Source organism: Pyricularia grisea, chromosome VII (assembly GCF_004355905.1).
Source record: "Pyricularia grisea strain NI907 chromosome VII, whole genome shotgun sequence".
NCBI classification, from domain to species: domain Eukaryota; kingdom Fungi; phylum Ascomycota; class Sordariomycetes; order Magnaporthales; family Pyriculariaceae; genus Pyricularia; species Pyricularia grisea.
The window spans coordinates 3,052,138-3,078,970 of NC_044975.1; the positions used below are offsets into that span (position 1 = coordinate 3,052,138).

Here is a 26,833-nt window from a genome sequence, read left to right on the forward strand (position 1 = left end):
TCTTCCACCGTTTGCTAGCGTAGAGCTGAAAGTCAAGGATCTAGGCAAGACATAGCCATCTGACCATTACCACCAGTCCCCATAGACACTTGGACAACTGCTAAACGGTCTGCAATGTTGTCGCCTGTTGTTTTGGGTGTCTGGTAGATGCCCTGCCAGATTGGAAACAAGGCAGGATCAAAACTCATGGTTCGGTGGAAGACATGAGAATATAAACCTCCGATCCTCTCGCGCTAGACTCGGACCGGGGGCGGTCCGTTGCGTGCCGCTACTGCTGCCGACGCCATATCGGGAGGTCGGGCGTGACCCGGCGGCCCTGCAGCGCCACCACCTCCTGCTACTCTCTTGTGAAGATGTCCATCCTGGGAGTCGCTGCTCTTGGTGTCCAAGCTATCATGTCCGTCGCCCTCTGGCGAGGCGAGATCGTCGTAGTGATCATCGTACTCGTGATGACCATGGTAATCATGCTCGTCCTCATACTCGTGTTGATGATTGGGGTCGTCGCAATGCACTGAATGACTCACACTACAGTGATGATGATGATGGTGGTGGTGATGATGTGAAGCATGTTGACCGCAGGTGTGATGATCATGATTATGATTTCCGCTCGCAGGCTCGTGAGAACCATGGGCGTGGTAGTCGTGCCCAGGATCGTGTGCCCCCTTGCCCGTGCCCTTGCCGGCAACCGGTTTCTTTCCTTTGCGACCTCTAGCCTTGGCTTTTTCCAAAAGCCGCCGGCGCTCCGCCTCATCCTTACGCCTCTGCCTATCCTTTTTCTCGTACGACCGGATCAACGCCATTGGCTTCTCACCAAAGATATCTTCATACTCGCAGAATAAGCAGAGCCAGTGTTCTTCATCATGGATGCCTCTGCACTTCTCGTGCTGCTTCTGGTTCTGCCTGTCCTGGGCTGCCTTGGCGTACTCGCCGGCCTTCGTACGTCGGCGACGGGGTCGGGGAGGAGGAGGCTGAGCCCCTGGCGGAGGTCCAGGCATTGCTCTCGAGTTTGTTGGGACGGTGCCCGAGTGGTGGCCTGCAGGAACACCGCCGGGCCAAGGCGCCCTTGATGAATTTCCGGAAACGTCGTGTCTAGGTGGAATGGGAGTCGCATGGGGCGGCCTGCCGTGGGACCCAGGCCAGCTTGCAGACCCGGGGACCTGAGACTCGCAGGTAAAAGTAAACTGACCGGAGCCTGGGCTGGACTTGGAACTTCGTTGAAGATCGAGGAGGCTGACGTTCTCCTGACCCTGGTGCGAAGGGGGGTGTTTATCAACTTTGGAGATGGCATTAGATATTATTCCTGTACTCGGAGCTGCCGCGCAAATGGTTTGGTGGTCAGTTCCCGAAGGGCGGAAGGCAGGTGCGAAGGTGTTCGAGTGTAAAGAGCGAAGAATGCAGTGAACGACGAACGGTGAAACATAGGAAGTGGCGGGGGTTGGAAATGGGTGGCTGGCTCAACGGATACAAACGCGTGTGAATGCAGTGCTGGCAAACGTCAGACAGGCGCTGTAGAGACATACCTGATAATGGAGACCAGCGCATTGCGGGTCTCATTCTGTTGTTTCGATTACTCTCTGACAAAGGGCTCCTACCACTTCTATTGCGGCCGAACCGGCCCCTCCCGGGACCAGAAAGACCTGGGCTACCCGAGCCCATAGAATGATAGGCGCTGCAGCTCGCGTCGCAACCGTCCTGGTGAACGACGCGGACCGGGGTGGAGGGCGAGGATTGTCCAGTTCCTAGATCATTTAAAGAGTGGCCCAAAGCGGTATCAGGCACCTTGCGTTTCTTCTTGTTGTTTGTGTTTTCGAACGTATCGTATCCGTCTATCGAGGAAGCAGTCGAATGTGGAAGCTGCGAGTAGCTACTATAGACGGGGTCTTGCTTCTGGGCTAGTCGGAAAGGAATCGAGCGAATGCTTGGAGCAGACCGTGGCACAGCCTGACTTCTTCGCACCCGCGACGGATCTCCCTCCTCGCCGTTCTGCGTGACTCCATTGGAACAGTGGTTGCCGTTGCAAACATCGGGGTCTTCCTCTTTGTAAGGATAGTAGAAGACGCTAGTTGGCGGCGTTGGCGGGTACTCGATCGAATCAGCAACTTCGGGGGAAAGTCTTTCGCGCAGACGGCGTTTAGGTAACGGGTGGATTGGGCGATCGGGGAACATTGGTGATGTCGTCGATTCGGGGGATGTACTCTCGCTATATCGTGCTGCAAAAGGAACAGGGCTACCATTAACTTCGGTTGGGGAAGTAGGAGGCGGGGAAGTAAACGACGAGACTGTCCCTGGCCGTGTTTTGGTAGGAGACAGTGCTCCAGCAGTGCTTGATGACTAGGAGGGAAACGCACCCATCATGCATCCCAGGAAGTATAAACTCCTACTCCGACAGACGCTGCTATAGCGAATTCTCCTGTCGTGTTTGAAGAAACACGGCTGTGTCCCAAATGGAAGCGAGGAAGAAGCGAAAGAATCGTGTGAGACGAAATGACTGTTGGTCTAGGTAGGAGCTGTGGCTAAGAAAAAGCAAACGTAGCGTTGGGTCGGATTCTGTTCAAAAACTGGGGTCAGACAAGATAAGAAGAGGCGAATCATGAGCCTCGGCCGGACACGATGCAAGCAAGCACTCCAGTTATAGATAGCCCAAATCTTGATGCATCTAGGTTCACAATGCTGCAGTCCAAGGTGTTCACGCTGCCCACCCCATACGAGAGCTTGCTTGGCTGTCCTGCCTGCTGTCTTTGGAAAAGCGGCTGCACATACCTACGTGCAACGACTGGCCGGATTCGAGGGTTCGCCGGGAGCGACGTGAGCGACTCGGACGACCACGCAGATTTCAGCAAGCAATTAGCGGGGGATTGATTGGCCAGTATTAACGTCTCGGGCGACTCCAGGTTTTGCTATTCTCGAGCACAAAACAGGGCAAATTTGATTTAGGTTGTTGGTCGTGGGTGTCAAAAAGGAAGCAGATCTGGTCAATGATGAATGGCTTTTTCGGTCGATTGCTAATTAATGACTGGGCTTGGAAGCTGGTCCGACCAGACCAAACTAGCCACTGCAGCCAGCCCAGACCCTCGCTCGCATGTGGCATGGGAGATTGGAATCAAAGCTGTGACCGCTGTGTGTGGTTGTGCTGGGGTGACTAAGCAGGGGGTACCAACAACTTGGTGGTCGGATGGGTTTTCGCCCACCAAAAATCCGAAAGAGATGTGGTCTTCTAGGTACTTCGGTAAGGTGAATCAACCCTGGACTTGACCCTCCATTTTAGCTGCCCCCCATTTGAAAGTGGCTGCATTTATCTTTGTCCGGTGACATGAGGATATTAACAGCCCAATGCAACTCAATTATTCACTTGCGACTTTAGTTTTTCCCATATGCAATTTTTTTTTGTTACAGTCTGTCATCCGAGTACCCCTATGCAGAAATTTGATTTAGACTTCCAACATATGCTTTTCCAGTAGCACAGATGAAAATCTAGATTACGCTTCTACCTACTACGTCACTAAACTCTGCTCGGCATGGGCCCCGCGAAGCAAATTGGAGGGAGCTCCACCTCGTCCCATCGCGGCCCGTTTATTCCGGAGGGGTGACAATTGAGTACATTCGAGTAAATTGTCTTGTGACTGGTAGATATATCGTCGAAAAAATTGCTACATTGGGAAAGCTTGCTCAGATTTGTGTTTGAATCAAATTGACTTCTTTCTTTAACTTCCTGGGTTCTCCATGGCGGTGCTGCTACATTCGGCCTGCTAGGAGCGGTGTCATCCAATTTGAACTTATGTTGCTAAACGTACTGTGCACGTTGATATTTTACATATTAGATATTGGCCTAGGTGCAAGCGGCGCGATAGAGTACAGCCTATTAGATACGTAACTGATTAGATGGCAGTGAAATAAATATCTTGCCAATATAGCAAGTCATTTACAGCTTACTATGTCACGTAGATGCCCGGGGTCTTCAAGTCCATTTTACAAGCTGTAAATTTCCTAGTTCTTGTCAGGTAACTGAGCTACTCCATGCAAGCAGATTTCGTAGAGAGCATGAATCCTGCGTGGATTATTTCCCAATATAAATTGTCACGAACTATGCTAAATCGTCGACTGCAACCACACCATGAGAAAATACCTGATAGGTACCAAGAAGCGACCAGGCTTGCTGGGTTAGGGTTCTCATCCTGCAGGAACCTTTATCGATACAGAAATCAGTAGTATCGCCGCGACGGCAGTAATCGGACCCAATTTTTTATCATTGGTCAGCACCGTCGACTGATCCCTGCCATCGCGAAAGAGGAGCTTGCCTGCAGCTCGCTGGTACGTGACCTACCGCGAGGAAATGGCCGGCCCCGCACACAGCAAATCGGAGTCTCAAGCAGCAGCTCCCGCAAGACACACTAGGCGCTCTTATTTTCCCCCAAGCCCAAGCGTGAGATGCTCAGTTGATCTCCTTGCTGCACCACGACCACCACCACACAACTGATCCCGCCTAACTTTTCCTCAAGAATACATATTAAAGGAACTGGTTTCTTTTAGTCCCAATTGTCAATCCAGTTCTTTACTTGCCAGTCATGGTTTCTTGTCGCATGCTGCAACGACCACTCTTCAGCCTTGTTTCCTCGCTCGTGTCGCAATAGAAAACTCGATTCCCGTCCTCGTCGCCCGGCTTCTCGCCCGACTACTCTTGTCGAATAACGTGTCAATCAGGCTCTCTATCCATTGTTCCATACCTGTCGACACTTATTTGGGTTGAATCACATAGTCCAACCTCTACCGCCACCATTTTCCACCTCGACCCCTTGTACGCATTCTTCTCTCGCCTTGGTAGACCCGCGGCCCCGGCTGCGAGCCATGGGAGAATCAGACACCAGAAGATCTTCTCGAGCACGACCCGGTCAATCACAATCGCAAGCACCTTCTAGTTCGTCAAGTACATCGGGACGCGCCGAACGGTCGTCCAGATCATCAACAAACAAAGTCTCGTCCCCACAACTTACTGCTTCATCAATCTCGGAACCGCCAGACGACGGACTCGCTGTCGCTGAACCACTTGTCCGGTCTCTGCGGAGCAATCGTGTGCGTGAAGCGGAAAACTCTAGCCGAGAAAAGACTGCCGACGCCAGCGCTTACTCCATGGCGTCCAGCGACAATGAAGTCCAAGAGGACGACGAATCTGTCCGCTGCATCTGCGGTCTTGAAGATTACCCCGGTCCGCCGGTGATTAAGGATGACCATAAACACGCCGCTGCCAAGGAAGCGTTAGATCTCGAACCTTTTCTGGCGGCTGATGTCCCAGATGAAGTTGCAGGCTTCTTCCTTCAGTGCGATGTTTGCAAGGTCTGGCAACATGGCGGCTGTGTCGGTATCCTAAACGCGGACTCGAGTCCCGATGAGTATTTTTGCGAAAAATGTCGCAAAGACCTACACAAGATCTCAGTTGCAAGCAATGGGTAGGCACCGATCCCCTCCTTCCATGAGTTTTCCTCCATGGTCGACATTTGTGGCAATGCATTACAGGCCACCCACAGAACTGTATTCTAGAAACTACGAAATATCCGCGCCGAGGGAACGTTGTACCATTGTTGAACATCACCGCTGACATTATTCTGCTTCTTACCAGCCAACGATATTCGCTCTACCTACCAGTCAACCGTCCGTCCCGATCAAATTCTAGACATACAATTAGCAAAGAGAAAGAAAAAGAGCCACCAAAGTCTCCCAAAGGCAGGGAAAGCAAAAGCAGTAGGGCTGCTGCTGCGGCACTTGCTAGTCACAAGCGTCGGTCAACTTTAAATAGCCGCCATGTATATGATGAGGAAGAAGAATTACGACGCGCCATCGAGGCAAGCAAAGAAGAAGCTGGCACAGGCGAGCCTTCTGAGGGCAGCACCAAGAGGATCAAACGAGGCCGCAGTGATAGCGTAGAGTGAGATTGGCTCCATATCCCTCTTTATGGGCGAGTTGAGTACTGACATTGGAATGATACCAGGAAAACCGAGTTTACTAAACGCCAACGAACCGGTTCTAGATCTCCCACACCTGTCGACGAAAGCGCAATTCAGGATGACTCGGACGATGGTCCCTCGAAAACCAGCTCTCAGAAGAGCAAGTCGCGAAATCCTACGGTGCGAAACCAACAGCGGGACCTGCAGAAGGCAGAGAAGGAAGAGCGCGAGAAACAAAAGGCCGAAGCTGCAAACAAGCGCAAGAGCCGAGCAGAGCGAAGAAGAGCAGATGGTGAGTCCGAAGTAGACAGCTTGATGCACACCAAAGCACATAGTCCTAAGCTGACAGATTTGCTCAACGTGACAGACTCGGATATCTCTGAAGAAATTCCCTTGGCCGCTCGGGCAACGACGGCTCGCTCGACCGCACCCGCTGCTGAGATACCTCCTCCACCGCCTCCGCCAAGAGCAGTTTCTCCTCAGCCAACACCTGAAGTGAAGACGGATAAAAGCTCTTCAAAATCCAAAAAATCCGGCTCTCGCAAGAAGGGCCGCAACCAGTATACGAAAGATCGTGACCGTTCCCCTGGACGTTCACAGTCTCGCGATGTCCCGGATCCTGTCGCGGGTGCCACAAATGCGAGTGGCACTGGTACAGGCCAATCTAGGTCTCGAAACGCAAAGACACAAGCCAAGCATGAGAAAGACAAGGAAATGTCTTGGTTGGATATGGAGCGGCGCATAGCCTACTGGACTGATTTCACCCAACGAGTCGAGCAGGATCTGAACATAGACCGTGAAGCCTTCGAGAAGAGAAAAGAGGAGGAGAAGGAGAGGCAAGCACGGAAAAGAAAAGAACAGGAAGCAAGCAAAACGAATACGGAGAGGGACAAGGCCAACAATTCAACTTCCGAAGGCACTACAACGGCTTTGACGGGAAGTTCAAACCTTAATGGTACGTCAGCTTTGGCGAAGAGCAATCTCAACGGTGTATCACCTGGCGAGGGCCGTACACCAATGATTGCCGTTACGAACGGTGATAATGGGGCGCTTGGGGCAAACCGTCAAGGAGAAAAGAATGAAGGCCAGATGAACATTCAGGACCGATTGGATTTCATCAAGGGGCAGATCAAATCATGGCACACTATATATGGTGTCGACACGAGGTCATAAACTGCGACCTCGCAAAAAAATTGGGCGGATCAGGACTGGCAACGGTTAGGTCAATAACTTTCTTGGCTTCGCCAGACTGGCAGTCCCTGGAGCTCTCGAGTTTTTCAGTCTTTTTTCTGGGATGGATGGATGCTGCTTGAGCAAGGAGTATGCAAGGCTCTCTCTTTTTTGGTATACCCGACAATAACGGCGAAAGGCGAAAGGGGTTTCATTTTGACATATGGGTGTGACACGGCGTTTTTGCTTGTATGATGGTTTCTTTATTTCACTTCACGAAGGGGCGACCCCATGGTTTTGACAAGAACCATGTGAACAGCTTGCTTGGCAATTACAGGTCACGCAAGTGGCTACCGTCTTTTTCTTTAGCTGTATCATATTTGGGTATAAATGGGTTATATTCTTTTCGAGGACTACAGCACTGTACGTCACATATTGCTATGCCCAAATTTTTAGTTGGGACTGGTTTAAGTGGGATTAGGCTATTAGCTGAATACCCAGTTTACCGGAAATTTTGGTTTAAATTCAAGAGGACGCGTGCTGATAGTCAAGTTTTGACGTTATCATTTATACAAGTTACAATAAGTATGGACAGCCTCCAGTTGATGTTACATATTATTACAAATGTGGCAACATATAGCTTTCAAACTTTCATGAGTTGAACTAACTGCCCTTCAACCCAGCCCTGTACCGCTCCTTACTCGCGATACTCCTCCTTTCCTTCTCAGCTTTCCTGGCCTGGTTCAAGCTCGTAGGCGGGCTGAGGCTCGCGATCCTGGCTCGCCTGAGCGTCTCTTCGTTGACATCGTCCAGCACGAGCTTCCCCAGCTCACCCCTCCGGTACAAAGAAATGACATACTCGGCGATGGCGTCGATGGCGGGCAGACCGCCGGGCAGCAGCTTGCCGGTCCGACGGGCGGCGGCCTCGAGGAAGACGTTGACGTCGTTGGTCGGAGTGGAGCATAGCCACTCGTAAGCCTTAGTCTGCCCGCGAAGGTTGAGGTGGTAGAGCAGGTAGTCGGCTAGGGTGACGGGGTTGACGAGCCCGTCACGTACGCAGTTGACCAGCGCCAGCTTGAGCATGCTCTCCGGGTCCCCGACGTAGGGCACGAAGACGCCTGGCGTGTCCATGACGAACACGCCCCGCTCCGGAAGGTCCTCGTCCGCCTCGTTGGATAGGATCCGCACGGGTGTGCCAAGCTTTCGCGTCACGCCCGGCTGTGCGCCCGTCGACGCCGCCTTGGTGTTGGCCTTGACGCCCCGGTGCCGCAGTCGGTTGAGGAGTGATGACTTGCCTGCGTTGGGCATGCCGATGATGATGGCGCGCAGGCCGAGGAGGTGCGACGAGTGCGAGGCGTCCGACTTGGCCAGCGCGCGGATCGCTGACATGAGCGCCCGGTCGCCAGACGCATTGCTCTCGCCCTTGCCGAGGAAGAGTGCCGAGGGGGGATCACCTGCATCGTCCTTGTCGCGGCGGCTTCTCCCCCTGTCTCCGTCTGCTGCAGATTCCGTCGGGTCCCTAGAGAGGAAGCCGCCCGGCGTGTCGACGGAGTAGCTCTCGGCGCTGTGGAACCTCCGCAGGGCGTCGACGATGGGGAGGTCCCGGGGCCTGCCGGGTCCGAGGTCCCGCTTCGTATAGACGACGATGCGGGGGATGGCCTGGTGGCCGCCCAGTGACTGGAGCTTGTGCTCGAGGATGGGGTTCCAGGACGAGAGGGGCACGCGAAAGTCGCGGCACTCGATAATCAGGCCGATGTTGGAGAGGACCTTGGACATGCGGGCCACGGCGGCCTGGTGGTGGCCTAGAAAGTAGGAGCGGGTGATATCGGAGGAGACTTCGAAGCGGGTGCGGGGCACAAACGCCGGGGCCGGAGTCGCGGCCGTGGCTGCCGCCGAGGTCACCTTGGCCAGGGACGACGCGGCGGCGTTTTTGATAGAGGACATAGCTGGTGTGGCGGTTTTGGCCCGTAGGCCGTATGCTCGTGCTTAATCCGTTCCTGGGTGTTTTATGGGTTGGTTCATTGGGTTGATTCCATTTCAATTTTTTTTTTCCCCTTCAAGGTTTTAGCATCCAGTCTAGCTCGCCGGTTTGCAGACTCTGTTGTTTGCTGTTGATCTTACGGAGCCACCTTGATACTCTTCAAATCAAGAATAGCTCTGGGGTATTGATTGACCTTGTGCACAGCTCGAACGACAGCAACTTTTAGCAAGTAACTCTCGTCTATCTCTGCGGGAGGTAAACACTGATTGGCAGTCTGATATTCTTCAAAAGGTGTGGTGTGGACAAGGGGTTCACGTGGTTTGAAGTTGGACCAGTATCCGTACAACAGTCACAATTGGCATTGGATCTGCTCCAGTGATTTTCTTTGCTGCAAATTTGCAACAATGCCTGTCTGTCGACAATAGTGGTCCGTGCTTCAGGCCAGGGTCCTTGTTCAGTAATCGAACTACAGCCGGATTCGGAATGACCGAATACTCCACAACTTGCATAAAATGGCAATCAATCGCTGCATTTATTCTGTACAGATTTGAGTCTACCTTAGGTGCCTTTTGGTGCCTACCTGGTGACTTCAATGGGCAAACTTTAATTACTTGGGGTTATTTTTGCATTTCCCTGTCGATATGAACGATTTAATGTGTGTTTCTCGACAATTTTGCCATGATACGAGTTGATTGAGTGAGGGAGAGTTTCCATCGAAACAGGCAGCCATCAGGATGGTAAACAGGTAATGACATGACATCACCGTCGCACGTTCATCCTGTTGTATCAAAATACGGTACGGATGGTATCCAATACTACACTACATTGTACAGTATGCACTGACTTTGTGGGGGCACGTAAATAATTACTGTAAACATAGTGATCAACGAACTTCCAAGACGCCAAAGAAATGGAGAAATTATCGAGAACAGTCTTGAAACGGCACCGATAGTTGTGCTAAGCGGTTTAGTAGTCGACAGCTCTGTAAGCAGACCTACATACACGTAGATTAGGTACCTTCTCCTGTCTGCCTCCTACTGCATAAAAATGATGCGGTTGTTCGTCGGATGATGCGCGGGATTGGCGGGACTCATCTTTTGACAGAGTGGGTCTGATGGATCACTGCCGTGATTTACCATAGTACTTGCTGGTATCCACTAGTCCGGTTACTGCTTAGCGCGCGCAGTCCAATCGCCAAACAAGGAGACCTCCAGCTCCCCAGACATATGTCTTCCCTCTTTTCTTGAATGCAAGTGTTCGTCATCAATTTTGGGTTTGAAGCGGTTTCTTATATTTTTTGCTCTCCCACCTCCTCCAGCCTTAGCGCTGGTATCTTCTATTTTCCGACGACCCCTAAAGTCTAACCCTGAAGATCACCGGAATTACCGAACTGTGGACGCGCCCGACATGTTTCGCCTCGACCGTCACCATTTTTGACCTTTGACAGGTAGCAGTAGAAGACGGTGCGCATAGGTCGCCTACGAATCATACCAACCATCATCACACTGCATATCGACCTCGCACACGCACACTTGATGCTACCGTCTGCTTCAATGCACCACTAAACATCTGCCCGCTAAACTAGTGGCGCCTTTTGTACATTCCGCCGTTAAACAATGTCGCTTTTTGGCTCCAAGCGGCGGCGCCCTCCCAACTCGGTATGTCGTCATTGTCTTGTCCTTAGCGCTCTCCTACCCATCGTCGTGTCTTAATGTCGATCTGTTTTGGACCGGTTGCCGGCCGACCACTACTACTTGTGAACCTTTCGGCTGCTCATTAGTGACTTTCCACCATCCCATCTAAAACCCCGTCAATCTCCATGCCTATTTCGTTCCAGTGCATCGCCTGTTCATTGTAACGGCAGCAACAGTGCGCCCCGAGGGACCTTTCGCTAACGATTAACCATGATGCGCATACAGCAGCAGCCTTTGACGTCCAGCACAGCGCATTCGGACGCTGCAACCGCTGCACTATCTGCATTCTCCTCTCTTCATCAGCGCCAGTCGTCCCCTTCGCTGTCCGAGGCTGCCGCAGCTGCCGCTCTAAAAGCCCGACCACACACTCCGACCGATGTCTCAAGCGTGGTTCCCCGGCGACGTAGTCGTCGCGCCGGATCGGCCAATTCGTCTCACGGTACGGCGAGCCCACATCCGTCACTGCGACGTTCTTTGAGCTCGGGTTCTATGGGCGAGCGCACCTTCAGATCTCCCAGCCCTCATGGCCGTCAGCCACAGGGCTCTCCGGGACCAAATGGAAACGGGGTGGCGCATGTGGCCGATTACGATAGCGCCCCTCCGGTCCCCTCAATCCCTGACAGTGTCCAAGCGCTCCCGGCATCGAGAGACCAGAAGCAACACCAAAGATCTGGGAGTGGGCGCACTACTGCCCCGCCTGTTCGCGTTGCGTCGCAGAAACTAAAGGAGGGGGGTCAAGGAACCTGGTTCGGGGCAGCTGCTGTCGGAGATCTCAAAAACATAAAGACTTCGGATTCGCTAGCGTCATCTACCTTTACCCCTCACACGCAAGATCCCATCACGAGATCAGAGAGTCGAACATCGATAAACTTTTCCTATCCGGCACGCCAACGTGTTGGGTCGCCTCCAGCCACACCATTAGCCGAGGAAACTCCTTTGGTATCGCAGTCGAGGCAACGTTCAATTGCTTCAGATACCGATCATGATGAGCCCGTTAGATCAAGGAGTAAACGCGCCTCCGCTACAATATCTCCCCCTCCAAGACAGTCCACCCCAAGGCAGCGGCCCTCGTCAATGCCAGATGCCCAGGAACTCGTATACGATCCCAACTCGCGTCGAATGGTATCCAAGGCAGAACTTCAGGCACTGGAGCAGATACTAAACGGCGTAGAGCCCAAGCAGGTTCCGAAACAGAAAAGGCCAACGAGGGCAGGGAGTCACCTTGCGAAAGGAACATTAGGGAGGACGCAGTTATCTGCGGTACCGGCCACCAGGGCGGCAACGGCTGCTGCGAGCCAATCCAGTCCACCAAAATCTACGGCTGGGGATCAAACCACTACTCGGTTGTCAAACCCAACTCACGCCTCTGCTCCGATACCACATACATCGACAGGACAACAAGAAGTCGGTTTGGTCAGGGATGGAGCAGCGGAAGCCAAGTCACGCTCAAGGCATTATGTGCAACATAGCCAAGACCACATTATAAAGCCAGCAGACCCTAGACCGGAAGTCCAAGGCGACAAAAACCCTAATTCGCCTCCCCCAAGCTTGGAGACCCGATCTCAGGAACGCATGCGAAGTCCTCCCGCTGTCCAGCATTCCGTCCAAGCAGATGTCCCGAAACAGCCTCAGTTAGAGCCCCCGCGTGCTCCTCTGAATGCTCTTGACTCTGTCACCTCAAGACAACATGTCTATACACGACCGGAACGGGCAACACCCGTGCCATCAGTTGACGAGCACCAAGATACAACCAAGGCGCCCCCACCACTAGGAGAACCATCTGCAGAAAGAGTAAATGGTGGTGAAACGGGTGAGGACAAGTTGCTTGCGAGGGATTTACAGTCTGCGCACGCCGAGAGCTTGAGGAGTGTTTCCACGAGCCCAGTGCGTGTTGCCCATTTTGGGCCGGTTCAGAGAAATTTGTCAGTTAGGCATTCACCACCTCCCCGGTCCATCAGTCCCAGGAAGTCCGCCTTGAAGCATCACAGCTCTCCTAGAAATGGCTCTCCGAGAGCTGCGTCTTCGGCCGATGATGCATCCGAGACCGGCGCTGCAAACGAGTCTCTAGTTCAAAGGAAGAAGTCTGCTAGGGTCAGTTTCGATGATCGTGATTTGGTTCTGGATGAGAGTGACTCCTCGGATGCAGCAACCCCGCAAGCTGAATTACCCAAGGAAACCAAGACAAGCCCGGCAAGTCATCGACGGAAGTGGTTCAGCAATATTGGCAGGAGCAAGAAGAAGGATGATACAAGTTTTGACGATGATGAGGTCATGAAGCCTCGGCCGGCACTCCCGTCTTTTGGTAGCGTGAGGGCCGAAAAGAAGAGGCACACCGAAGAGGTTGAAAGACCACTGGTCACACCGTCCGAATCTACTTACTCCCCATCCTTGCCTGACTCCCCGTCCATGCAGTCGCTTTCAAGCCCTGTCAACACTCAGCGTGGTGATTTGCTACTGGGACAGTCTGCAGACCGGGCTATCGCATCAGTCATCGCTTCGGATTACGCATCGAGGTTTCCTGCCAACACTTCAAGATATAGGGAGCCTCTTCCGCCTGTGGTGACTTCCAGAGAGGGCGGATATCTTTCCATGTCTAGTGATAACAGTTCAGAGAGTGACCTGGAGTCACTCAGAGATACCCCAACTCTCTCGACGCAACATAGCGCTGCTACTTCAGTGCCCGATGTCGAGTCCGAGCTAATGCCAACCAAATTAGCCAGTGTACAGGAAGCTTCACCCGACATCTCGGGCTCTCCTCCAGTTCACGCACAGAACGCGCCGCAGCCAAGTGAGGGTACTACGGTAGAATCTAACCACTCAAGTCCAATCCCATCCATCTCCATCACAGAACCAAGTCCAAATCCCGTCCAAGAGAAACGACTGGCAGAAGAAAAGTTTGATTTACCAGGTGGCTTCCCCGACGAGGACTCTGACGACACAATTCAGGCACAGCACGAGCCTGCGACAGGCGGTGTCGTCATGGATAAGGTCAACCAACCGCTCACAAGACAGACAATTACGGAGCCTGTGTTACAGACTTTGGACTCGACCAAAACCGATCACACGCCAGCAACGGTCACAGCCATGGCCACACCCGTTCAGGATGACTCCGACAGTGAAGGGACGAGCATTTACAGCGATGCGTACGAGGACCTATCTGATTTTGACGAGACTGGCTTTCAGTCGCTTGATGCTGTTGTAGATAGCCCAGTCTCGGCTGGGGTAGGGAGAAGCCTCGATCAGTCGACAGAGATTACATCAAAGCCCTCTGCCGAAAAGAGCGTTGTGCCTGAAAAGGTCAACTCATCAGGTCCTGCCACTTCCCCTCCCGTAGATGACTGGGAAGCTGCCAAGGCGTACTGGAGGAGTCTCACAGCCGATAAGAGAGCGCAGCTGGAGAGAGAGGCCAACGAAGAGGCCGGTGCCGATGCCGATCTGGAGCAGGAGGCCCGACATGAGCCGAGGAAACCACGACGCAAAAAGTCTGTGGAGAAGAGGCAGGCTGAAAAGCAGGCAATCTTGGAGGCACAGAGGGATCCCGAGAGGACATATATGATCAAGCCTGGGACCAAAGTTCCGGATGAGATTCCCCTTCCGAGCAACTCAGTCTTGAGAAAAAGCATGCGTCAGAAAGCCCTGGAGGAGGGAGCCCCAGTTTCTGGGGCTATGAACGGTCGGCTCAGAAAGTCCATGCGTACCACTGCTCAGCCACCAGAGCCCACTGTGCAAGCCCCAGTACAGAAAACAAAGCTACAGCGTGCTCAGGCTCCATCGCCTTTGACAACGACCCAGGCCGCCGCTGGAGCAGCCCACCGAGCTCACCAACCGGCCAGCCCGACTGCCGCATCCCCTCCTCCACGTAGCGGAACCATGACGAGTTTCTTCCCGCCAGTTCTCAAGCGACGTGGTTCAACTTCCAGTGAGAGCAGTTTCAGACGAAGCACGACGAGGTTAGCCACGGCTGGGTCTTCGGCTGGCGACTCTGGCGGCTTCTCTCTTCGAAGGACAATGCGTGGGTCATCAGCAGCAGAGCAAACAGAGGGTCCATCCAACAACCCACGTTTCTCGATGAGAAGCTTCTCCCCTCCAGGAAATTCGATGCGTGGCTCGAACAAAGCCCCCGCGCCGCCTATCAGTATGAACGGCTCACGGATGAGGGCATCGCTGCGTGACGCGGGCGGCAAGTCGAAACTAGGTTCCAAATCTGGAGGTGGCAGCAGCATCAATCTTTCATCATTTGGGCTTAAATCAAAGACCAAGAGTAGGGGCTCTGGGTCAAGGTTTGGTGACTCTAGCGACGATGATGATGCTGGAGGCGGAGGTTTCCGCAGTCGCTTCGAGGATTCGAGCGATGATGAGATTGCTGATGCGGCGCCAAAACCCCGTACAGGCCTGGGTGCCAAGACCATGCGGACTGGCAAATCTAAAGCTGCAGCTTCTAGTGCGTCGGCTCGACCTCGGCCTGTGCAGGAAGAATCTCCGGATTTACCTGATAGCAGTGATGATGAGTTGACAGGTCGTGGTACTGGACTCGCCGTCTCTCGGGCTGGTTCGACTGCTGTCACCCGGCCTACGCGACAGACTTCTACCCTTGGAGGATCACAGCTTCGACGTTCAGGATCAGGCCGCGGCTCTCTTGGTAGCGCGCCGGCTCTTGGCACTTCGCTTATGAGGAATGGGAGCGGAAGCGGTAGTCCCTTGAACTCGCCACCGCGGAGCCCGACGAACCGACGGGGTAGCTTTATGTCCGCCGTGCTCGGGCGTAGGAAAAGCTCTGCGCCTTCGTCGCCGATTCAAAAAGGGGAGCTGATGGACAGTGCGGCCCGGCGGGATACGACACTGGAAAGGAGCCCGGCAGAGCTGGCTGCGATGCGCGGCAGTTCGGGTCCAAAGCTGCAAAGGCGGACGACAGCGCCCATGGAGCGTGCGGCTGAGGAGTGGCCGTTAGCAACGCCCAGTCCAGGTGAAGAGCAGCACAGTGGATTCCAGAAGTCTGAGAGGCCGTCTTCCGCAGGCAACCTTCTCACCGGTACCCGCAGGCCAGGGATACTCAAGACCTCGCGGAGGAGCATGTCTAACGGGGACAAGGTTGTCGGTGCAGTTGATGGTGGTAACGGTGGGGTTGTTGTCGTGCACGGCGATAACACTGATGAGGTCGTTCCGGCTGTCGGAGGCGAGCAGATCCCACCCAAAACCAAGAAGAAGAAGTTTGGAGCCCTGAGAAGGATGTTCCGCTTGGACGATTAGGGTCGTCGGAAGGAACAAGAGGTGTACAGGGAGTGGGCTGATGTGGAAGCGGACCCAAGCGGTGGTGACGATAATACTCGTGAGCAAGTGCCGTCGCTGGCTTACGTCATGACGGTGTTCCGGAAGCACGAGCGGAGGTGGCTTTGCAATACGAATTGATTGAGGGACAGACAGGTCGGACCTGAAAAAAAAGAATTCTGGGTATAATCATGATGACGAACGGGACGTCGTCTCCCGTGTCTTTCCTTTATTTTCCTTTGTATCTTCTTTCTGGAATAGCTCACCATCCGGACGATGGATCTCTAGACGTTTTGTTTTCTCTTTCTGTACTCCACTAAAAGAGCGGAAGGATGGGTTTTGGAACTGGCGCTTGGAGCGTGTGTCGTTGGGTATGAGCATTGAATAGGCTTACATCACCTACCTACTTTACTTATATTAATCTCAATACCCAAGTTTCTTCTTCTCTTGAAGTTTTAATGAAAGATGTCGTTGAGCTAGTGGCTTTAGGGGAAACACTTGGATAAGCGATTGATGATATGTTGGGTTCTATTCTACATGTTATCGCTAGATTCTCCTGGGTTTCCGGGGCTATTTTGCATTCGTAACTGTTCGAGGTGAAGGCTCGTTGAATCAAGCGGTGCTAGGCATAACACCCTGCGTGTGGTGAATCGACAGTCGTGTCGAGATTTCATTTTTACCTCGCAAGTTTCCAACACAACTACCGGAGACGGAAGGGGCGGAAGATACAAAGAAAGCAGATCGGGCAATCTTCCCATGAAATCTTTAAAGGGCAGACACCGCATCCCTTGGTGTGCAAAACGGCCTCCTCAGTAATTCCCCATCGAATCTCTTGACGAGGTGTCCAAATGACCGGGACGAAAGAAGGCTATTATTGAGATTTTGACGTGCGGCGATCAACGGCGATCTCCCGGCCAGACGGTGAAGGGATTGGAAGTACTCAAACGTCACTCGTGATGATGATGTCTTCGGGCTATATAACAAGGTATGCAGAAATGCGAAAACATGATAATGCCTCTTGGACTAAAACCTGCGGTCCGGAAGTGCACAGGGCCCTAAAGTGGTCGCCCTCGCGAAAAGCGACAATAAAGCTTGCAAACATTAAATTAATCATTTTTTAACTGTAAAACCCTATAAAACCGAGTCTCAGTGCTCAGACTAGACCCACCCTGCAACGCAGGGTGGACCGGGCGCTCCATGTACCTTTCAGCCACATGGCCTTTCGACCAATCAAATCGGCCGAAAAGATCGCGCTCGTTCTAGTCTGAGGACATCTTGTCGATTATCGTCGCATATGACAAAGGTTGCTAGTCTCAGGGCTCATCCTTGAATCGGAGCTCCACCAATTGAGCCGCGTGGCTCACCGCGGTGACGGGCGAAAAAAAACCCCCCATGTCACCGTATGTTTATACGTGGGCCTTTACCAACCTAATTATCCGTGGGGAGCTTCAAGTACCTACCGCGTAATTAATTTATTTTTTCCCAAAAAGCTATTACCAAAGTCGGGAACATCCACTAGGCCCACAGCGCTGTGCTAACTGTTTAGGGATGGTAATTTTAACCTTTACCACTATAGTAATTCGTGGTCTTGTTTGTACCTGTGGATCCAAATAAAAATTACTTTGGTTCAGGTTTAAAGATAATTTGACGATTTTCGTTGTAAATGGGGGTCCGCGTGGCTCACCGCGGTGACGGGCGAAAAAAAACCCCCCATGTCACCGTATGTTTATACGTGGGCCTTTACCAACCTAATTATCCGTGGGGAGCTTCAAGTACCTACCGCGTAATTAATTTATTTTTTCCCAAAAAGCTATTACCAAAGTCGGGAACATCCACTAGGCCCACAGCGCTGTGCTAACTGTTTAGGGATGGTAATTTTAACCTTTACCACTATAGTAATTCGTGGTCTTGTTTGTACCTGTGGATCCAAATAAAAATTACTTTGGTTCAGGTTTAAAGATAATTTGACGATTTTCGTTGTAAATGGGGGTAATTTCACCAATCCGGCGACCGATATTCTGTTATAATAAATTAAATAAAAATTGTAAAAATAAACAGTTTATACGTTAAATATAATAATTAGTAAAATGATTAACAATAATTTATTTTATAGTTTTAACAATTAAATTGGTGGTTTTAATTTATAAAAAAAGTTAGTTTGTTAATAAACTTTTAAATTTTTACAAGTTGGGGTGGTATATTTATATATAATATGTGTATAACTTTGGTTTATATATTATATAAAATAATATATTAAATAATAAAAGGGGTAAAGAATTAAAAGTTTTTATATAACTTTTAATTAAAATAAGTTTATATTTTTATCAATTTTTATAATTAAATACTTGTTATAAATAAACACCTAGGTATAAATATATTTTATATATAAATTTGAAAAAAAATTGTTAATAGTTTAATTTTATGTAGGCTTTTTACAAATAAGGAGTTATATATTTTTTTACGGTTATATTACTTTGTTAAAATTCGTATTCGTGCATATTTATAACATTTTTAAATATAATTTTAAGCTTCTTAATAATATATTAATATTAATCCTACCGTGGTTTTACAATTCGCGTGTCGTCTTTTTATTTTAATATTTTAATTTCGGCGGAAACATTTTTTAATTAATATTTTGTAAATATGTTTAAATAGTTTGTAAAAAATGTTAAAGACCAAGCAAACTTTTATACTAATTTAAAGGTTGGAATTTTTCCAACCAATTTTTCAACCTCGATTTAACGGTAAATAAAGTTTTTCTAATTATTAAATAATAGTTATTTATATTTATAAACTTATTTCGTAATTAATGTTATCATCAAAACGGTTTTTAAAAATAATTTTTAATACGGCCTATAAACGGGTTATTTTAACGTGCGAAAACCTTTCCCTAGTTATAAACGGTTCTTAATAAATAATATTTGAAATATTTAAACAGTATAACTTTTTACGTGTTTAAAAACGCGTAATTTGCGGTGCGTGAGCGCGTTAAAATATATGTGTTGTATTATATTTATTAAAGTTTGCTAATAAAATACGTGTTTGTTTTAAGGCCTTTTTTAATTGTGGGTTACCCGGTTTAAAACGTGCGGTCCAAAAGCGGTGAGGCCATTTAAATGGTTATTTTATTTCCATTTTTAATTTGTAATAACAGTTTAACCATTTGCCTAATCCGGGCCGAGCTTTCATTATATATGTAATAAAATAACAGCTTTTTAAAGGTATAATTTGTTTATTTATAATATTAATATTGGCTATTTTATTAAACATATTTGTATTTTAATAACTTTACTTTTTAAAATTAAAATAAAAATAGCAAAATTACAAAAATAATTTATTTTGTATAATTTTATACAGTTCCTAATTTGACAGTTTCTATATTATTATTAACGTAGCAATTATTTTAACATAATCTCTTAAATTAAATCTTAAAATTGATATTTTAAAAATAAATTTAATTTTATATTAGTTCTTATAAATAAAAAAAGATTGTACGCATATATTAAAAATAAAGATTAAAATGTAAATCTTTTATTTACTTGTAATAAAAGTTTTTTTAGCTAAAAATTTAAATTTAAAAATCTTATATAATTAGTTTTATTAGTAAGAATTTTAAAAAAATGTTTAAATATAAATTATTTTTATTTAATTTATCAATATAATTTAGTATTTTATATTTACTTTTTTCCTTTACGTACAAATTTTTTATTCTTTTATTTACTACTAAAAACCTATTTAAAAGCAAATATATTTTCTATATACGAATTTCAACGTTTAGTTCTAAAACACTTTTGCTTTTTTTCTTTTGCGTAATGTGTGACGCAAACCTTTGCGTAAATTAATACGATTATAAAGCTAAATTATGTAATAATAATCGTTCCGTTAATTATTAAACATTAAATCGTTAAATCAATATTTATCCAAAACTATATAATACAGCCATTTTTATAATTTCGCCATTTTCGTTTAAATTTTAAGAAAATAAAAAATAGCAAATCACAAATCTGCTAAGTAACTTGGCCAATATTAATGGTGTAAAGATACCTACTCTACCGTTCAAAAGCCGGTATTTTATTGTATATATAATGAAAATTTGGCCTGGACTGGGTAAATGGTGGAGTTGTTATTACAGATTAAAGAGGAAATAAAGTGACCACTTCAGGGGCCTGTCCATTTCGGGCCACGGGGTCTAGTACTGGTACTATTCGTCAACGCCAGGATCATTGTTAGGTAAGAAAGTCGACACATGATCCAATTTCCTATCTTACCTTTTAGACCTTCATCGTCCATGACCAGTTTGGGATTACAAGCCGGTACTTAATATAATTGAGTTTAACAAGCGGGTAAGTGTTTTCGGGGTAACACCGAACCGGCGAGTCGGAAATTACATGGTATGCAGCCACGGGCCCGGCCCATGCCGTCAAAATGAACGTGCAATTATTATTTAAAGTTAAACATGACCATTTTAAGGGGCCAGCATAGCAATTTGGATTTGCCTGATTCGTGATGATTCAAAACAGGGTTGCAGATTAGCACCTTTACGGTGACATTTACTCGGTGAAAGAGCGCGGGTCAAAGGACCAAAAATCCATCAGCAGAATTCCCAAATATCCCAGCGGGAATTTTAGCATATATATTTTGTTCATTTCTGTCACTTTCCCGGATCCTTTTTGTGTAGGCAGATGCCATCCTAGCATCCTGAGCTACACACATACACACATTCGTTTTTACCCTCCAAGTGAACCTTGTTTTCACCAGCCGCAAAAGAAAAAAGAAGAAGAAAAAAAAAAAAAAAAAAAACAATGGCCAAGTTTTCAGCCCTCTGCTCGCTCGCCCTTCTCGGCGGCCTGGCCACGGCCCAAAAGCCGGTGGGCACCGAGACGCACGAGAAGCTCACAACGTTCCGTTGCACGGTGGCGGGCGGATGCGTAGAAAAGACAAACTACATCGTCTTGGACTCGCTGACGGGCCACCGGATCTACCAGCCGGCGGCCGAGACGCTCGACTGCGGAAGCCGGGGCGCGGCCCCAAACGTCACGGCGTGTCCGACAAAGGAGGCCTGCGCCAAGAACTGCGTCGTCGAAGGGAGGCCAGACTATGGGGTCCGGGGCGTCCACGCCAACGGCACCAGCCTCCGGCTGCAGTTGCTCAACAATGGCACAAAGGTCGCCCCTCGCGTCTATCTGCTCGACGAGGCCGAGGAAAAGTACGAGATGCTGAAGCTGACCGGTAGTGAGTTTGCGTTCGACGTCACCATGGATAAGCTGCCTTGCGGCACGAACAGTGCGCTGTATCTGTCCGAGATGGAGGAGGATGGTGGCAAGAGCGAGCTGAATCCCGGTGGTGCTTATTGGGGAACCGGTTATTGTGATGCGCAGTGTTATATCACGCCGTTTATCAACGGAGAGGTATGCAACGGGTCTTATTTTTTGAAGATGCAGGTTATGGTATGATCTTCGACTAACCATGTCATCGAACCTGTAGGGAAACATCCAGGGGAACGGCGCTTGCTGCGCCGAGATGGACATTTGGGAGGCTAACAACCGCGCCACTCAACTTGCTCCTCATGCTTGCAGTAAGCCTGGCCTGTACTTGTGTTCGGGAGACGAATGCGGATCTACGGGAGTATGCGACAGGGCCGGGTAAGTTGAAGTTTGACCTTAGTCCAGTTTAACCTCTTGTTTTTCTTCTTCCTCCATTTGCATCATAATGGCTTATATCATGCATACTAACTCCCACACAACAGCTGCGCATGGAACCCCAACCGCATCGGGCAGCCCCAATACTACGGCAACAACGACACCTTCAAAGTCGACTCCCTCAAGCCCATGACCGTCGTGACGCAGTTCCCCGCCGACGCGACCGGAAACCTCGCCGCGATCCGCCGCCTCTACGTGCAGGACGGCATCGTCATCAAGGCCGAGACGGTCCACAAGACCGGCCTGCCCGAGGTAGACGCCCTGGACGACGAATTCTGTGACGCCTTTGGAAGCAAGCGCTACATGGCATTGGGCGCCACCAAAGGCGTGGGCGCCGCCCTCACCCGCGGCATGGTCCTGGTCATGAGCATCTGGTGGGACGAGTCTGGTGGTAACATGCAGTGGCTGGACGGTGCTGCCGGATCGGGCCCTTGCAACGCCACGGAGGGAGCGCCGGCCAATATCCCTCGCGTGCAGCCGAACCCCGAGGTTACTTTTAGTAATGTCAAGTGGGGGGAGATTGGTTCTACTTTTCAGAGTGGTGCTGGGGTGGTGTGAAGATGAGAGATGTGGTTATAGGAAGGGTAGAGGGATGGATGGTTAGAGCTGTGGCAGACTTCTAGTCTGCCTCATGGTCTTGTGTATACCTAGGTAGCTTAAGCTCATACCCTGTATATGTCTCTGTCATATCTCATTAATCTCTTGAGCCTGATCATGTGTGGGTGTCATGATACTTCAAACGTGTGTCGCAAGCCCTTCAAAGTCGGCGAGTCTAAACAGAAAAGTCCTCCAATTGAAAAGATCGCTGTAAAGTACAACCAAGCACTCCCATTTCTTTCTCATTACTCTGTAAAGTTGGGCGGTTCCGCTGACTCACATCCACACGGGCTCCGACTCGGTCTGCCATCTGTCCACTTCCACTCACCACTGGTCCGAGGCATTCAACCAAATCCATACTCCCGGGCCCTAAAAGCGCGATTCATTTGAACGATGAGAACCGGGGCCCGGAGAGACACCCCACCTCCTATAAAATTGATCATTGGAGACAATTCACCCTTCGTCTCGGTAACCCACACTAACGCCCCTGCCCCTGAAAACCCTTAGTGTGGACCCACTATTCCAATATCAAGACCCACTATCAACATCTCCATCCACAACACCGCAGAACCATGAAAATACCCTCATATTGCCACCATCTCCCTACCACCTCAACAACAACTCAATAACTTCTCCGGTTCGGTGGTGTAGTTGGTTAATCACAACAGTCTAACAAACTGTGCAGTTCACTGTGCAATGTTCCACTGTAGGTCCTCAGTTCGAGCCTGGGCCGAATCAGTAGATGTTCTTTTTGGCGGTTGGGAGGTTGTTTTGAGGCAGGATGTTTTAGGCTGTGCGACACAGACTGGCAGCCTTTGGGGCTCTGTAAAGTTTGATCCAGAGGGAGTGAACCTGCGCAACCCAAGCAAGGGCTGGGGATTGACGTGTAAGTGCCCGCCACTTCCTTCTCTTTTTCCTGTTCTTTTCAGCCATTACAAGACAACAAACAGTCAGTACTGCATTGGAAAGCAAGCTGGTGATGAGGGCTCCAATGTAATGGCATTCGATAATGCCAACCCCGTGGTCGGTGCTCGCCCTGGGTGGCCCCTTAACCCATACGAGTAGCATTATCAACGGCCCCCAAAAGACTTCTTTCGCCGGTTTGGGCCACATGCCAGACCAAAACAGCGCTTTTCAGCTCAGAAGTGGTTAGCAAACTTGTACCAACCCACATGAACCTGCAAATGTCAGCTGTGCCGTTGGCCGAGGCGCTGTCAAGCCATTGTGGCGAATATCCGGTAGCCATCTCCGCACTACGCTATACTTTCGGGATTGCGTCCCACATAAAACTCGAAGGTTTTTTTAATCAGGTCCACAGTAGCGCACAATGACTGCCCAAAATCTGGTTTCGGGTGTCAACCCATTTTCGGACTTCTCTCACATCGCAGGAAATACTCGTCCCAGTATCATGTCTGCAACTCGAATGTCTGCAGCCAAATGTTTCATATCTCCTCACTTTATTGATATGGAACTCGGTGCTGTCTGCTCTGCTTAGTGCGAAGCCTTGGTATTGTTGGGCCGAGGGCAGTGACTGTCAGAGTGACTTAGGTATGTGAAGATCCCACGCTGGCACGCATGGCGATGCTTCTTCGTGATCCCTCCAGATTGAGCATGTTGAATTGGCCTTGCTTGGTCTGACATCATGAAGGGAGGACAATCTGTAGGAGTTCCTTGGCTGTTACGTGACCGGCAGTATCGAGCCGCACACGGTGGGAAGATTTGAGAAGGTAGAGCGGGCTAAGGTCCATTGCCAGTTAGTTTCTCCCCAGCCGCACATGAACCGTAGTAGAAATATCGGTTCAAATATATGTACCAGTCCGCTGATCCACGAATAATCCGGGAAAGTTGCCTTTGTGTGTATGCCAAGCGACATCCATAGAGTGGAAAGTAAATTTGTTTGGCTGTTCAATACGAAAGCATGGCGGCAGACATTTGAATGCTCTGGCGTCACCCACATTCGCTTGGAACTCGTCGGCTTGTAGAAGAACAGACGTATAGGGCTGGTTACGGCCGCTGCAGCGCTGCTATTCAACACGGAACGTGGGCACTAACCGAGCAGGCTTCAGAGTCGATACAGCTTGCAGATCGACCGACAAACCACGACAGAGACGAGCTGGTGTGATCTTTGGACCGTATAGTTTTCCTCGGATAGAGAAGAGGAGAAATACCCCCGGAGGACTTTTAGGTGACCACAGGGGCAGATTTGGAAAGCTCAACAAAAGGAAACCTTTGACGGATTATATATATGTAGGGGGCGGTGATCGTCTACTCAATCGAGTTGACAAGTTTGATATAGTACTTTGTAAATAGCTGGCCTGGCTTTTTTTCATCTCAATATGATACCCTTTGGGCAATCCAAGGCCAATGTATAGATACGCTGGCCTGTTCGCGAGTGGCTTCATATGCGACAGGAACCCGGGTTGACTTGTAGCGTTTTGGTGGAGTTATCCGAATTCCGTCGTTCATATGCTCCTACGGGAGTACGTCGTGTGATGCCTCATTGTAATGATAGATAGACCTGTAACATGAAAAACCAAGTTGGAAGGCAGCATGTTAAATTCATTAGTCTGGTCACACTAAGCCATCCGAGGACGGGTAGGGCCTCGTCAGGTCAAATGTTTATCTTGATGCCATTCAAGTAGAAAGATCGTAACTGCCTCGTAAAGTGATTGGATGGAAGCCTAAGAGTCATTACATATCTGCCAAAAGCCAACCAATTTGACATTTGAAAATAAAAGCAATCGAAAGAAGAAAGAGAAAAAAGAGAGAAAAAAGAGAGAAAAAAAAGAGAAAAAAAAGAGAAAAAAAAGAGAAAAAAAAGAGAAAAAAAAGAGAAAAAAAAGAGAAAAAAAAGAAAACATTAGAAACAAGGTGACTAGACTCCTGTGCAACGCCTTAAACAATTTATCCAAAGCTGTGCGAGGCGTTTCCCCGATTTGTAACCTGCTCTCGCCTGCACCCATTTGCTCTCCCCGGTCCCTAAATCCAGCAAGACAAAATGCTGATTCCAGAATTAAACAGTGCAAAGAAAACAAAAAAGAAAACAAAAAAGAAAACAAAAAAGAAAACAAAAAAGAAAACAAAAAAGAAAACAAAAAAGAAAACAAAAAAGAAAACAAATCTGTTTGCGAACCCGCTTCCTCTTTTTCTGAGCTTAGTCATTCAATATACACTTTCCATGAACAATCTGGCACGTGTAGCCCTGGAAAAAGCACGAAACCTTTCCTCTGCCCTATAATTCACCATGCATGGTCAACAAGACTGTTTTTTTTTCTTTCTTTTGGAATCCTTTCATAGAAATGGAGGCTTTTGAGTCTAACCTTGCAAGTATCCTTTTGTGGTTTGATGGTACGTGTAAACAGATGCGCTTCGTTGACGCTCTGGAGAGGATCAAGGTCGGGGGAAGGAATCGGGGTTGCTACGGCACCAGTAGCCAGGAAAGCAAGAATTGAAATCTTGGAGAACTGCATCTTTTCCCAAGTTGATCCAGAAAGAGTGATGAAAAGAGAAACAAGAAAAAAGTAACAAGTCTGTATTATGAAGGTTGGACAATTAAAAATTATCGAGAAAAAAAGAGAAAGGGAATAAAAAAGAAAACAGAAAACAAAACAAAAAGTGAAGCGAATAATGAAGCCAAAAGTAAAAAAATGCTTTTTGATTAGACTAACAATACTAGACATTCGCTCAATAGAGAATCTCGTCTTTATATGTTTTCTCTTTTCTTTTCTTTTATTTTTAACGCGGTGTACACAAATTGCTAACCAAGGTTAACTCTGTTATCCATCTACCTTCAACCCTGGGTATTTTCAGGAATAGATAAGAATATAAAGATCGCTCAATGTAATGCTGGTTATAGATTGATACTAAGCAATGTTGCTGCTAAAAGCGGTAAATGTCAGCGAAATGTAATAAGAGTGCTCATTTATCTCTGACAATTGAGTGGTCACGTCGTCATCTGGGGTACGTAATACGAGCGAAATTTACATTAACCTACGTGCTAAATATAGCAATTGGGAATCTGCCATGCCTAATAATATGCTACAGTCGCGAGCATTCCAGCTGCAGGTCTTTAAATAACATGGAAAATAACGAAGTAAGCGAGGAAGTTGAACATGCACATCCCTGACAAGGCATGCTGCAGATCAAGTTTCACGAAACAAAAATAAATATTCCCCGCCACGTGTTATATGGCAACCTTTCAAGGATATCAAGTGTTCCAGAAAGGCGGCCAAAAGAGATAATAGTAGTCATCAGGAGATAATACACCGTTGGGGACAAATACCAATGTTGTTCATCAATTAAACCAAATTGTTCTTTGCTGGTTTAATTTGGATGCGTGGCAATTGATAAAACTATGCGGTTCATAACCTGAATACAATATCGTTGGGCTGCGTGCGCATCAAATATGCTCTGCTGGTATGTATAAATACCACGGGTGAAGGCAAAAACCCACCGCTTGCCACCGTATGTGTATACGTGGGCCTTTACCAA

General features: G+C 48.8%; 6 protein-coding genes across 6 annotated transcripts; 3 read left to right on the forward strand and 3 right to left on the reverse strand.

Annotated features, from left to right (window-relative positions):
- Positions 1–233: 233 nt before the first annotated feature.
- Positions 234–2,935, reverse strand: PgNI_10888 (uncharacterized protein; the record flags this gene model as incomplete). Its single annotated transcript, XM_031130862.1, has 4 exons — positions 2,761–2,935; positions 2,349–2,547; positions 1,521–2,285; positions 234–1,312 (listed from the first exon to the last, which is right to left on the reverse strand). The coding sequence occupies exons 2-4, from the start codon at positions 2,353–2,355 to the stop codon at positions 234–236; spliced, it is 1,851 nt and encodes a 616-aa protein (XP_030979568.1). The 5' UTR covers positions 2,356–2,547; positions 2,761–2,935.
- Positions 2,936–4,405: 1,470 nt separating this feature from the next.
- PgNI_10889 (uncharacterized protein) lies at positions 4,406–7,561 on the forward strand. The gene is made up of 4 exons (XM_031130863.1): positions 4,406–5,441; positions 5,612–5,917; positions 5,981–6,228; positions 6,304–7,561. Exons 1-4 carry the CDS (start codon positions 4,843–4,845, stop codon positions 7,107–7,109), a joined length of 1,959 nt encoding a protein of 652 aa, XP_030979569.1. The 5' UTR covers positions 4,406–4,842; the 3' UTR covers positions 7,110–7,561.
- A 208-nt stretch (positions 7,562–7,769) lies between these two features.
- PgNI_10890 (uncharacterized protein) lies at positions 7,770–9,050 on the reverse strand (the record flags this gene model as incomplete). Its single annotated transcript, XM_031130864.1, has 1 exon — positions 7,770–9,050. The coding sequence occupies one exon, from the start codon at positions 9,048–9,050 to the stop codon at positions 7,770–7,772; it is 1,281 nt and encodes a 426-aa protein (XP_030980480.1).
- Positions 9,051–10,703: 1,653 nt separating this feature from the next.
- Positions 10,704–16,983, forward strand: PgNI_10891 (uncharacterized protein; the record flags this gene model as incomplete). Its single annotated transcript, XM_031130865.1, has 2 exons — positions 10,704–10,745; positions 11,007–16,983. The coding sequence occupies 2 exons, from the start codon at positions 10,704–10,706 to the stop codon at positions 16,026–16,028; spliced, it is 5,064 nt and encodes a 1,687-aa protein (XP_030980478.1). The 3' UTR covers positions 16,029–16,983.
- Positions 16,984–20,848: 3,865 nt separating this feature from the next.
- On the forward strand, positions 20,849–22,303 carry PgNI_10892 (uncharacterized protein; the record flags this gene model as incomplete). The annotated part of the gene is made up of 3 exons (XM_031130866.1): positions 20,849–21,454; positions 21,531–21,688; positions 21,793–22,303. 3 exons carry the CDS (start codon positions 20,849–20,851, stop codon positions 22,301–22,303), a joined length of 1,275 nt encoding a protein of 424 aa, XP_030980482.1.
- Positions 22,304–25,496: 3,193 nt separating this feature from the next.
- PgNI_10893 (uncharacterized protein) lies at positions 25,497–25,812 on the reverse strand (the record flags this gene model as incomplete). Its single annotated transcript, XM_031130867.1, has 2 exons — positions 25,497–25,574; positions 25,663–25,812. The coding sequence occupies 2 exons, from the start codon at positions 25,810–25,812 to the stop codon at positions 25,497–25,499; spliced, it is 228 nt and encodes a 75-aa protein (XP_030980481.1).
- Positions 25,813–26,833: the final 1,021 nt, after the last annotated feature.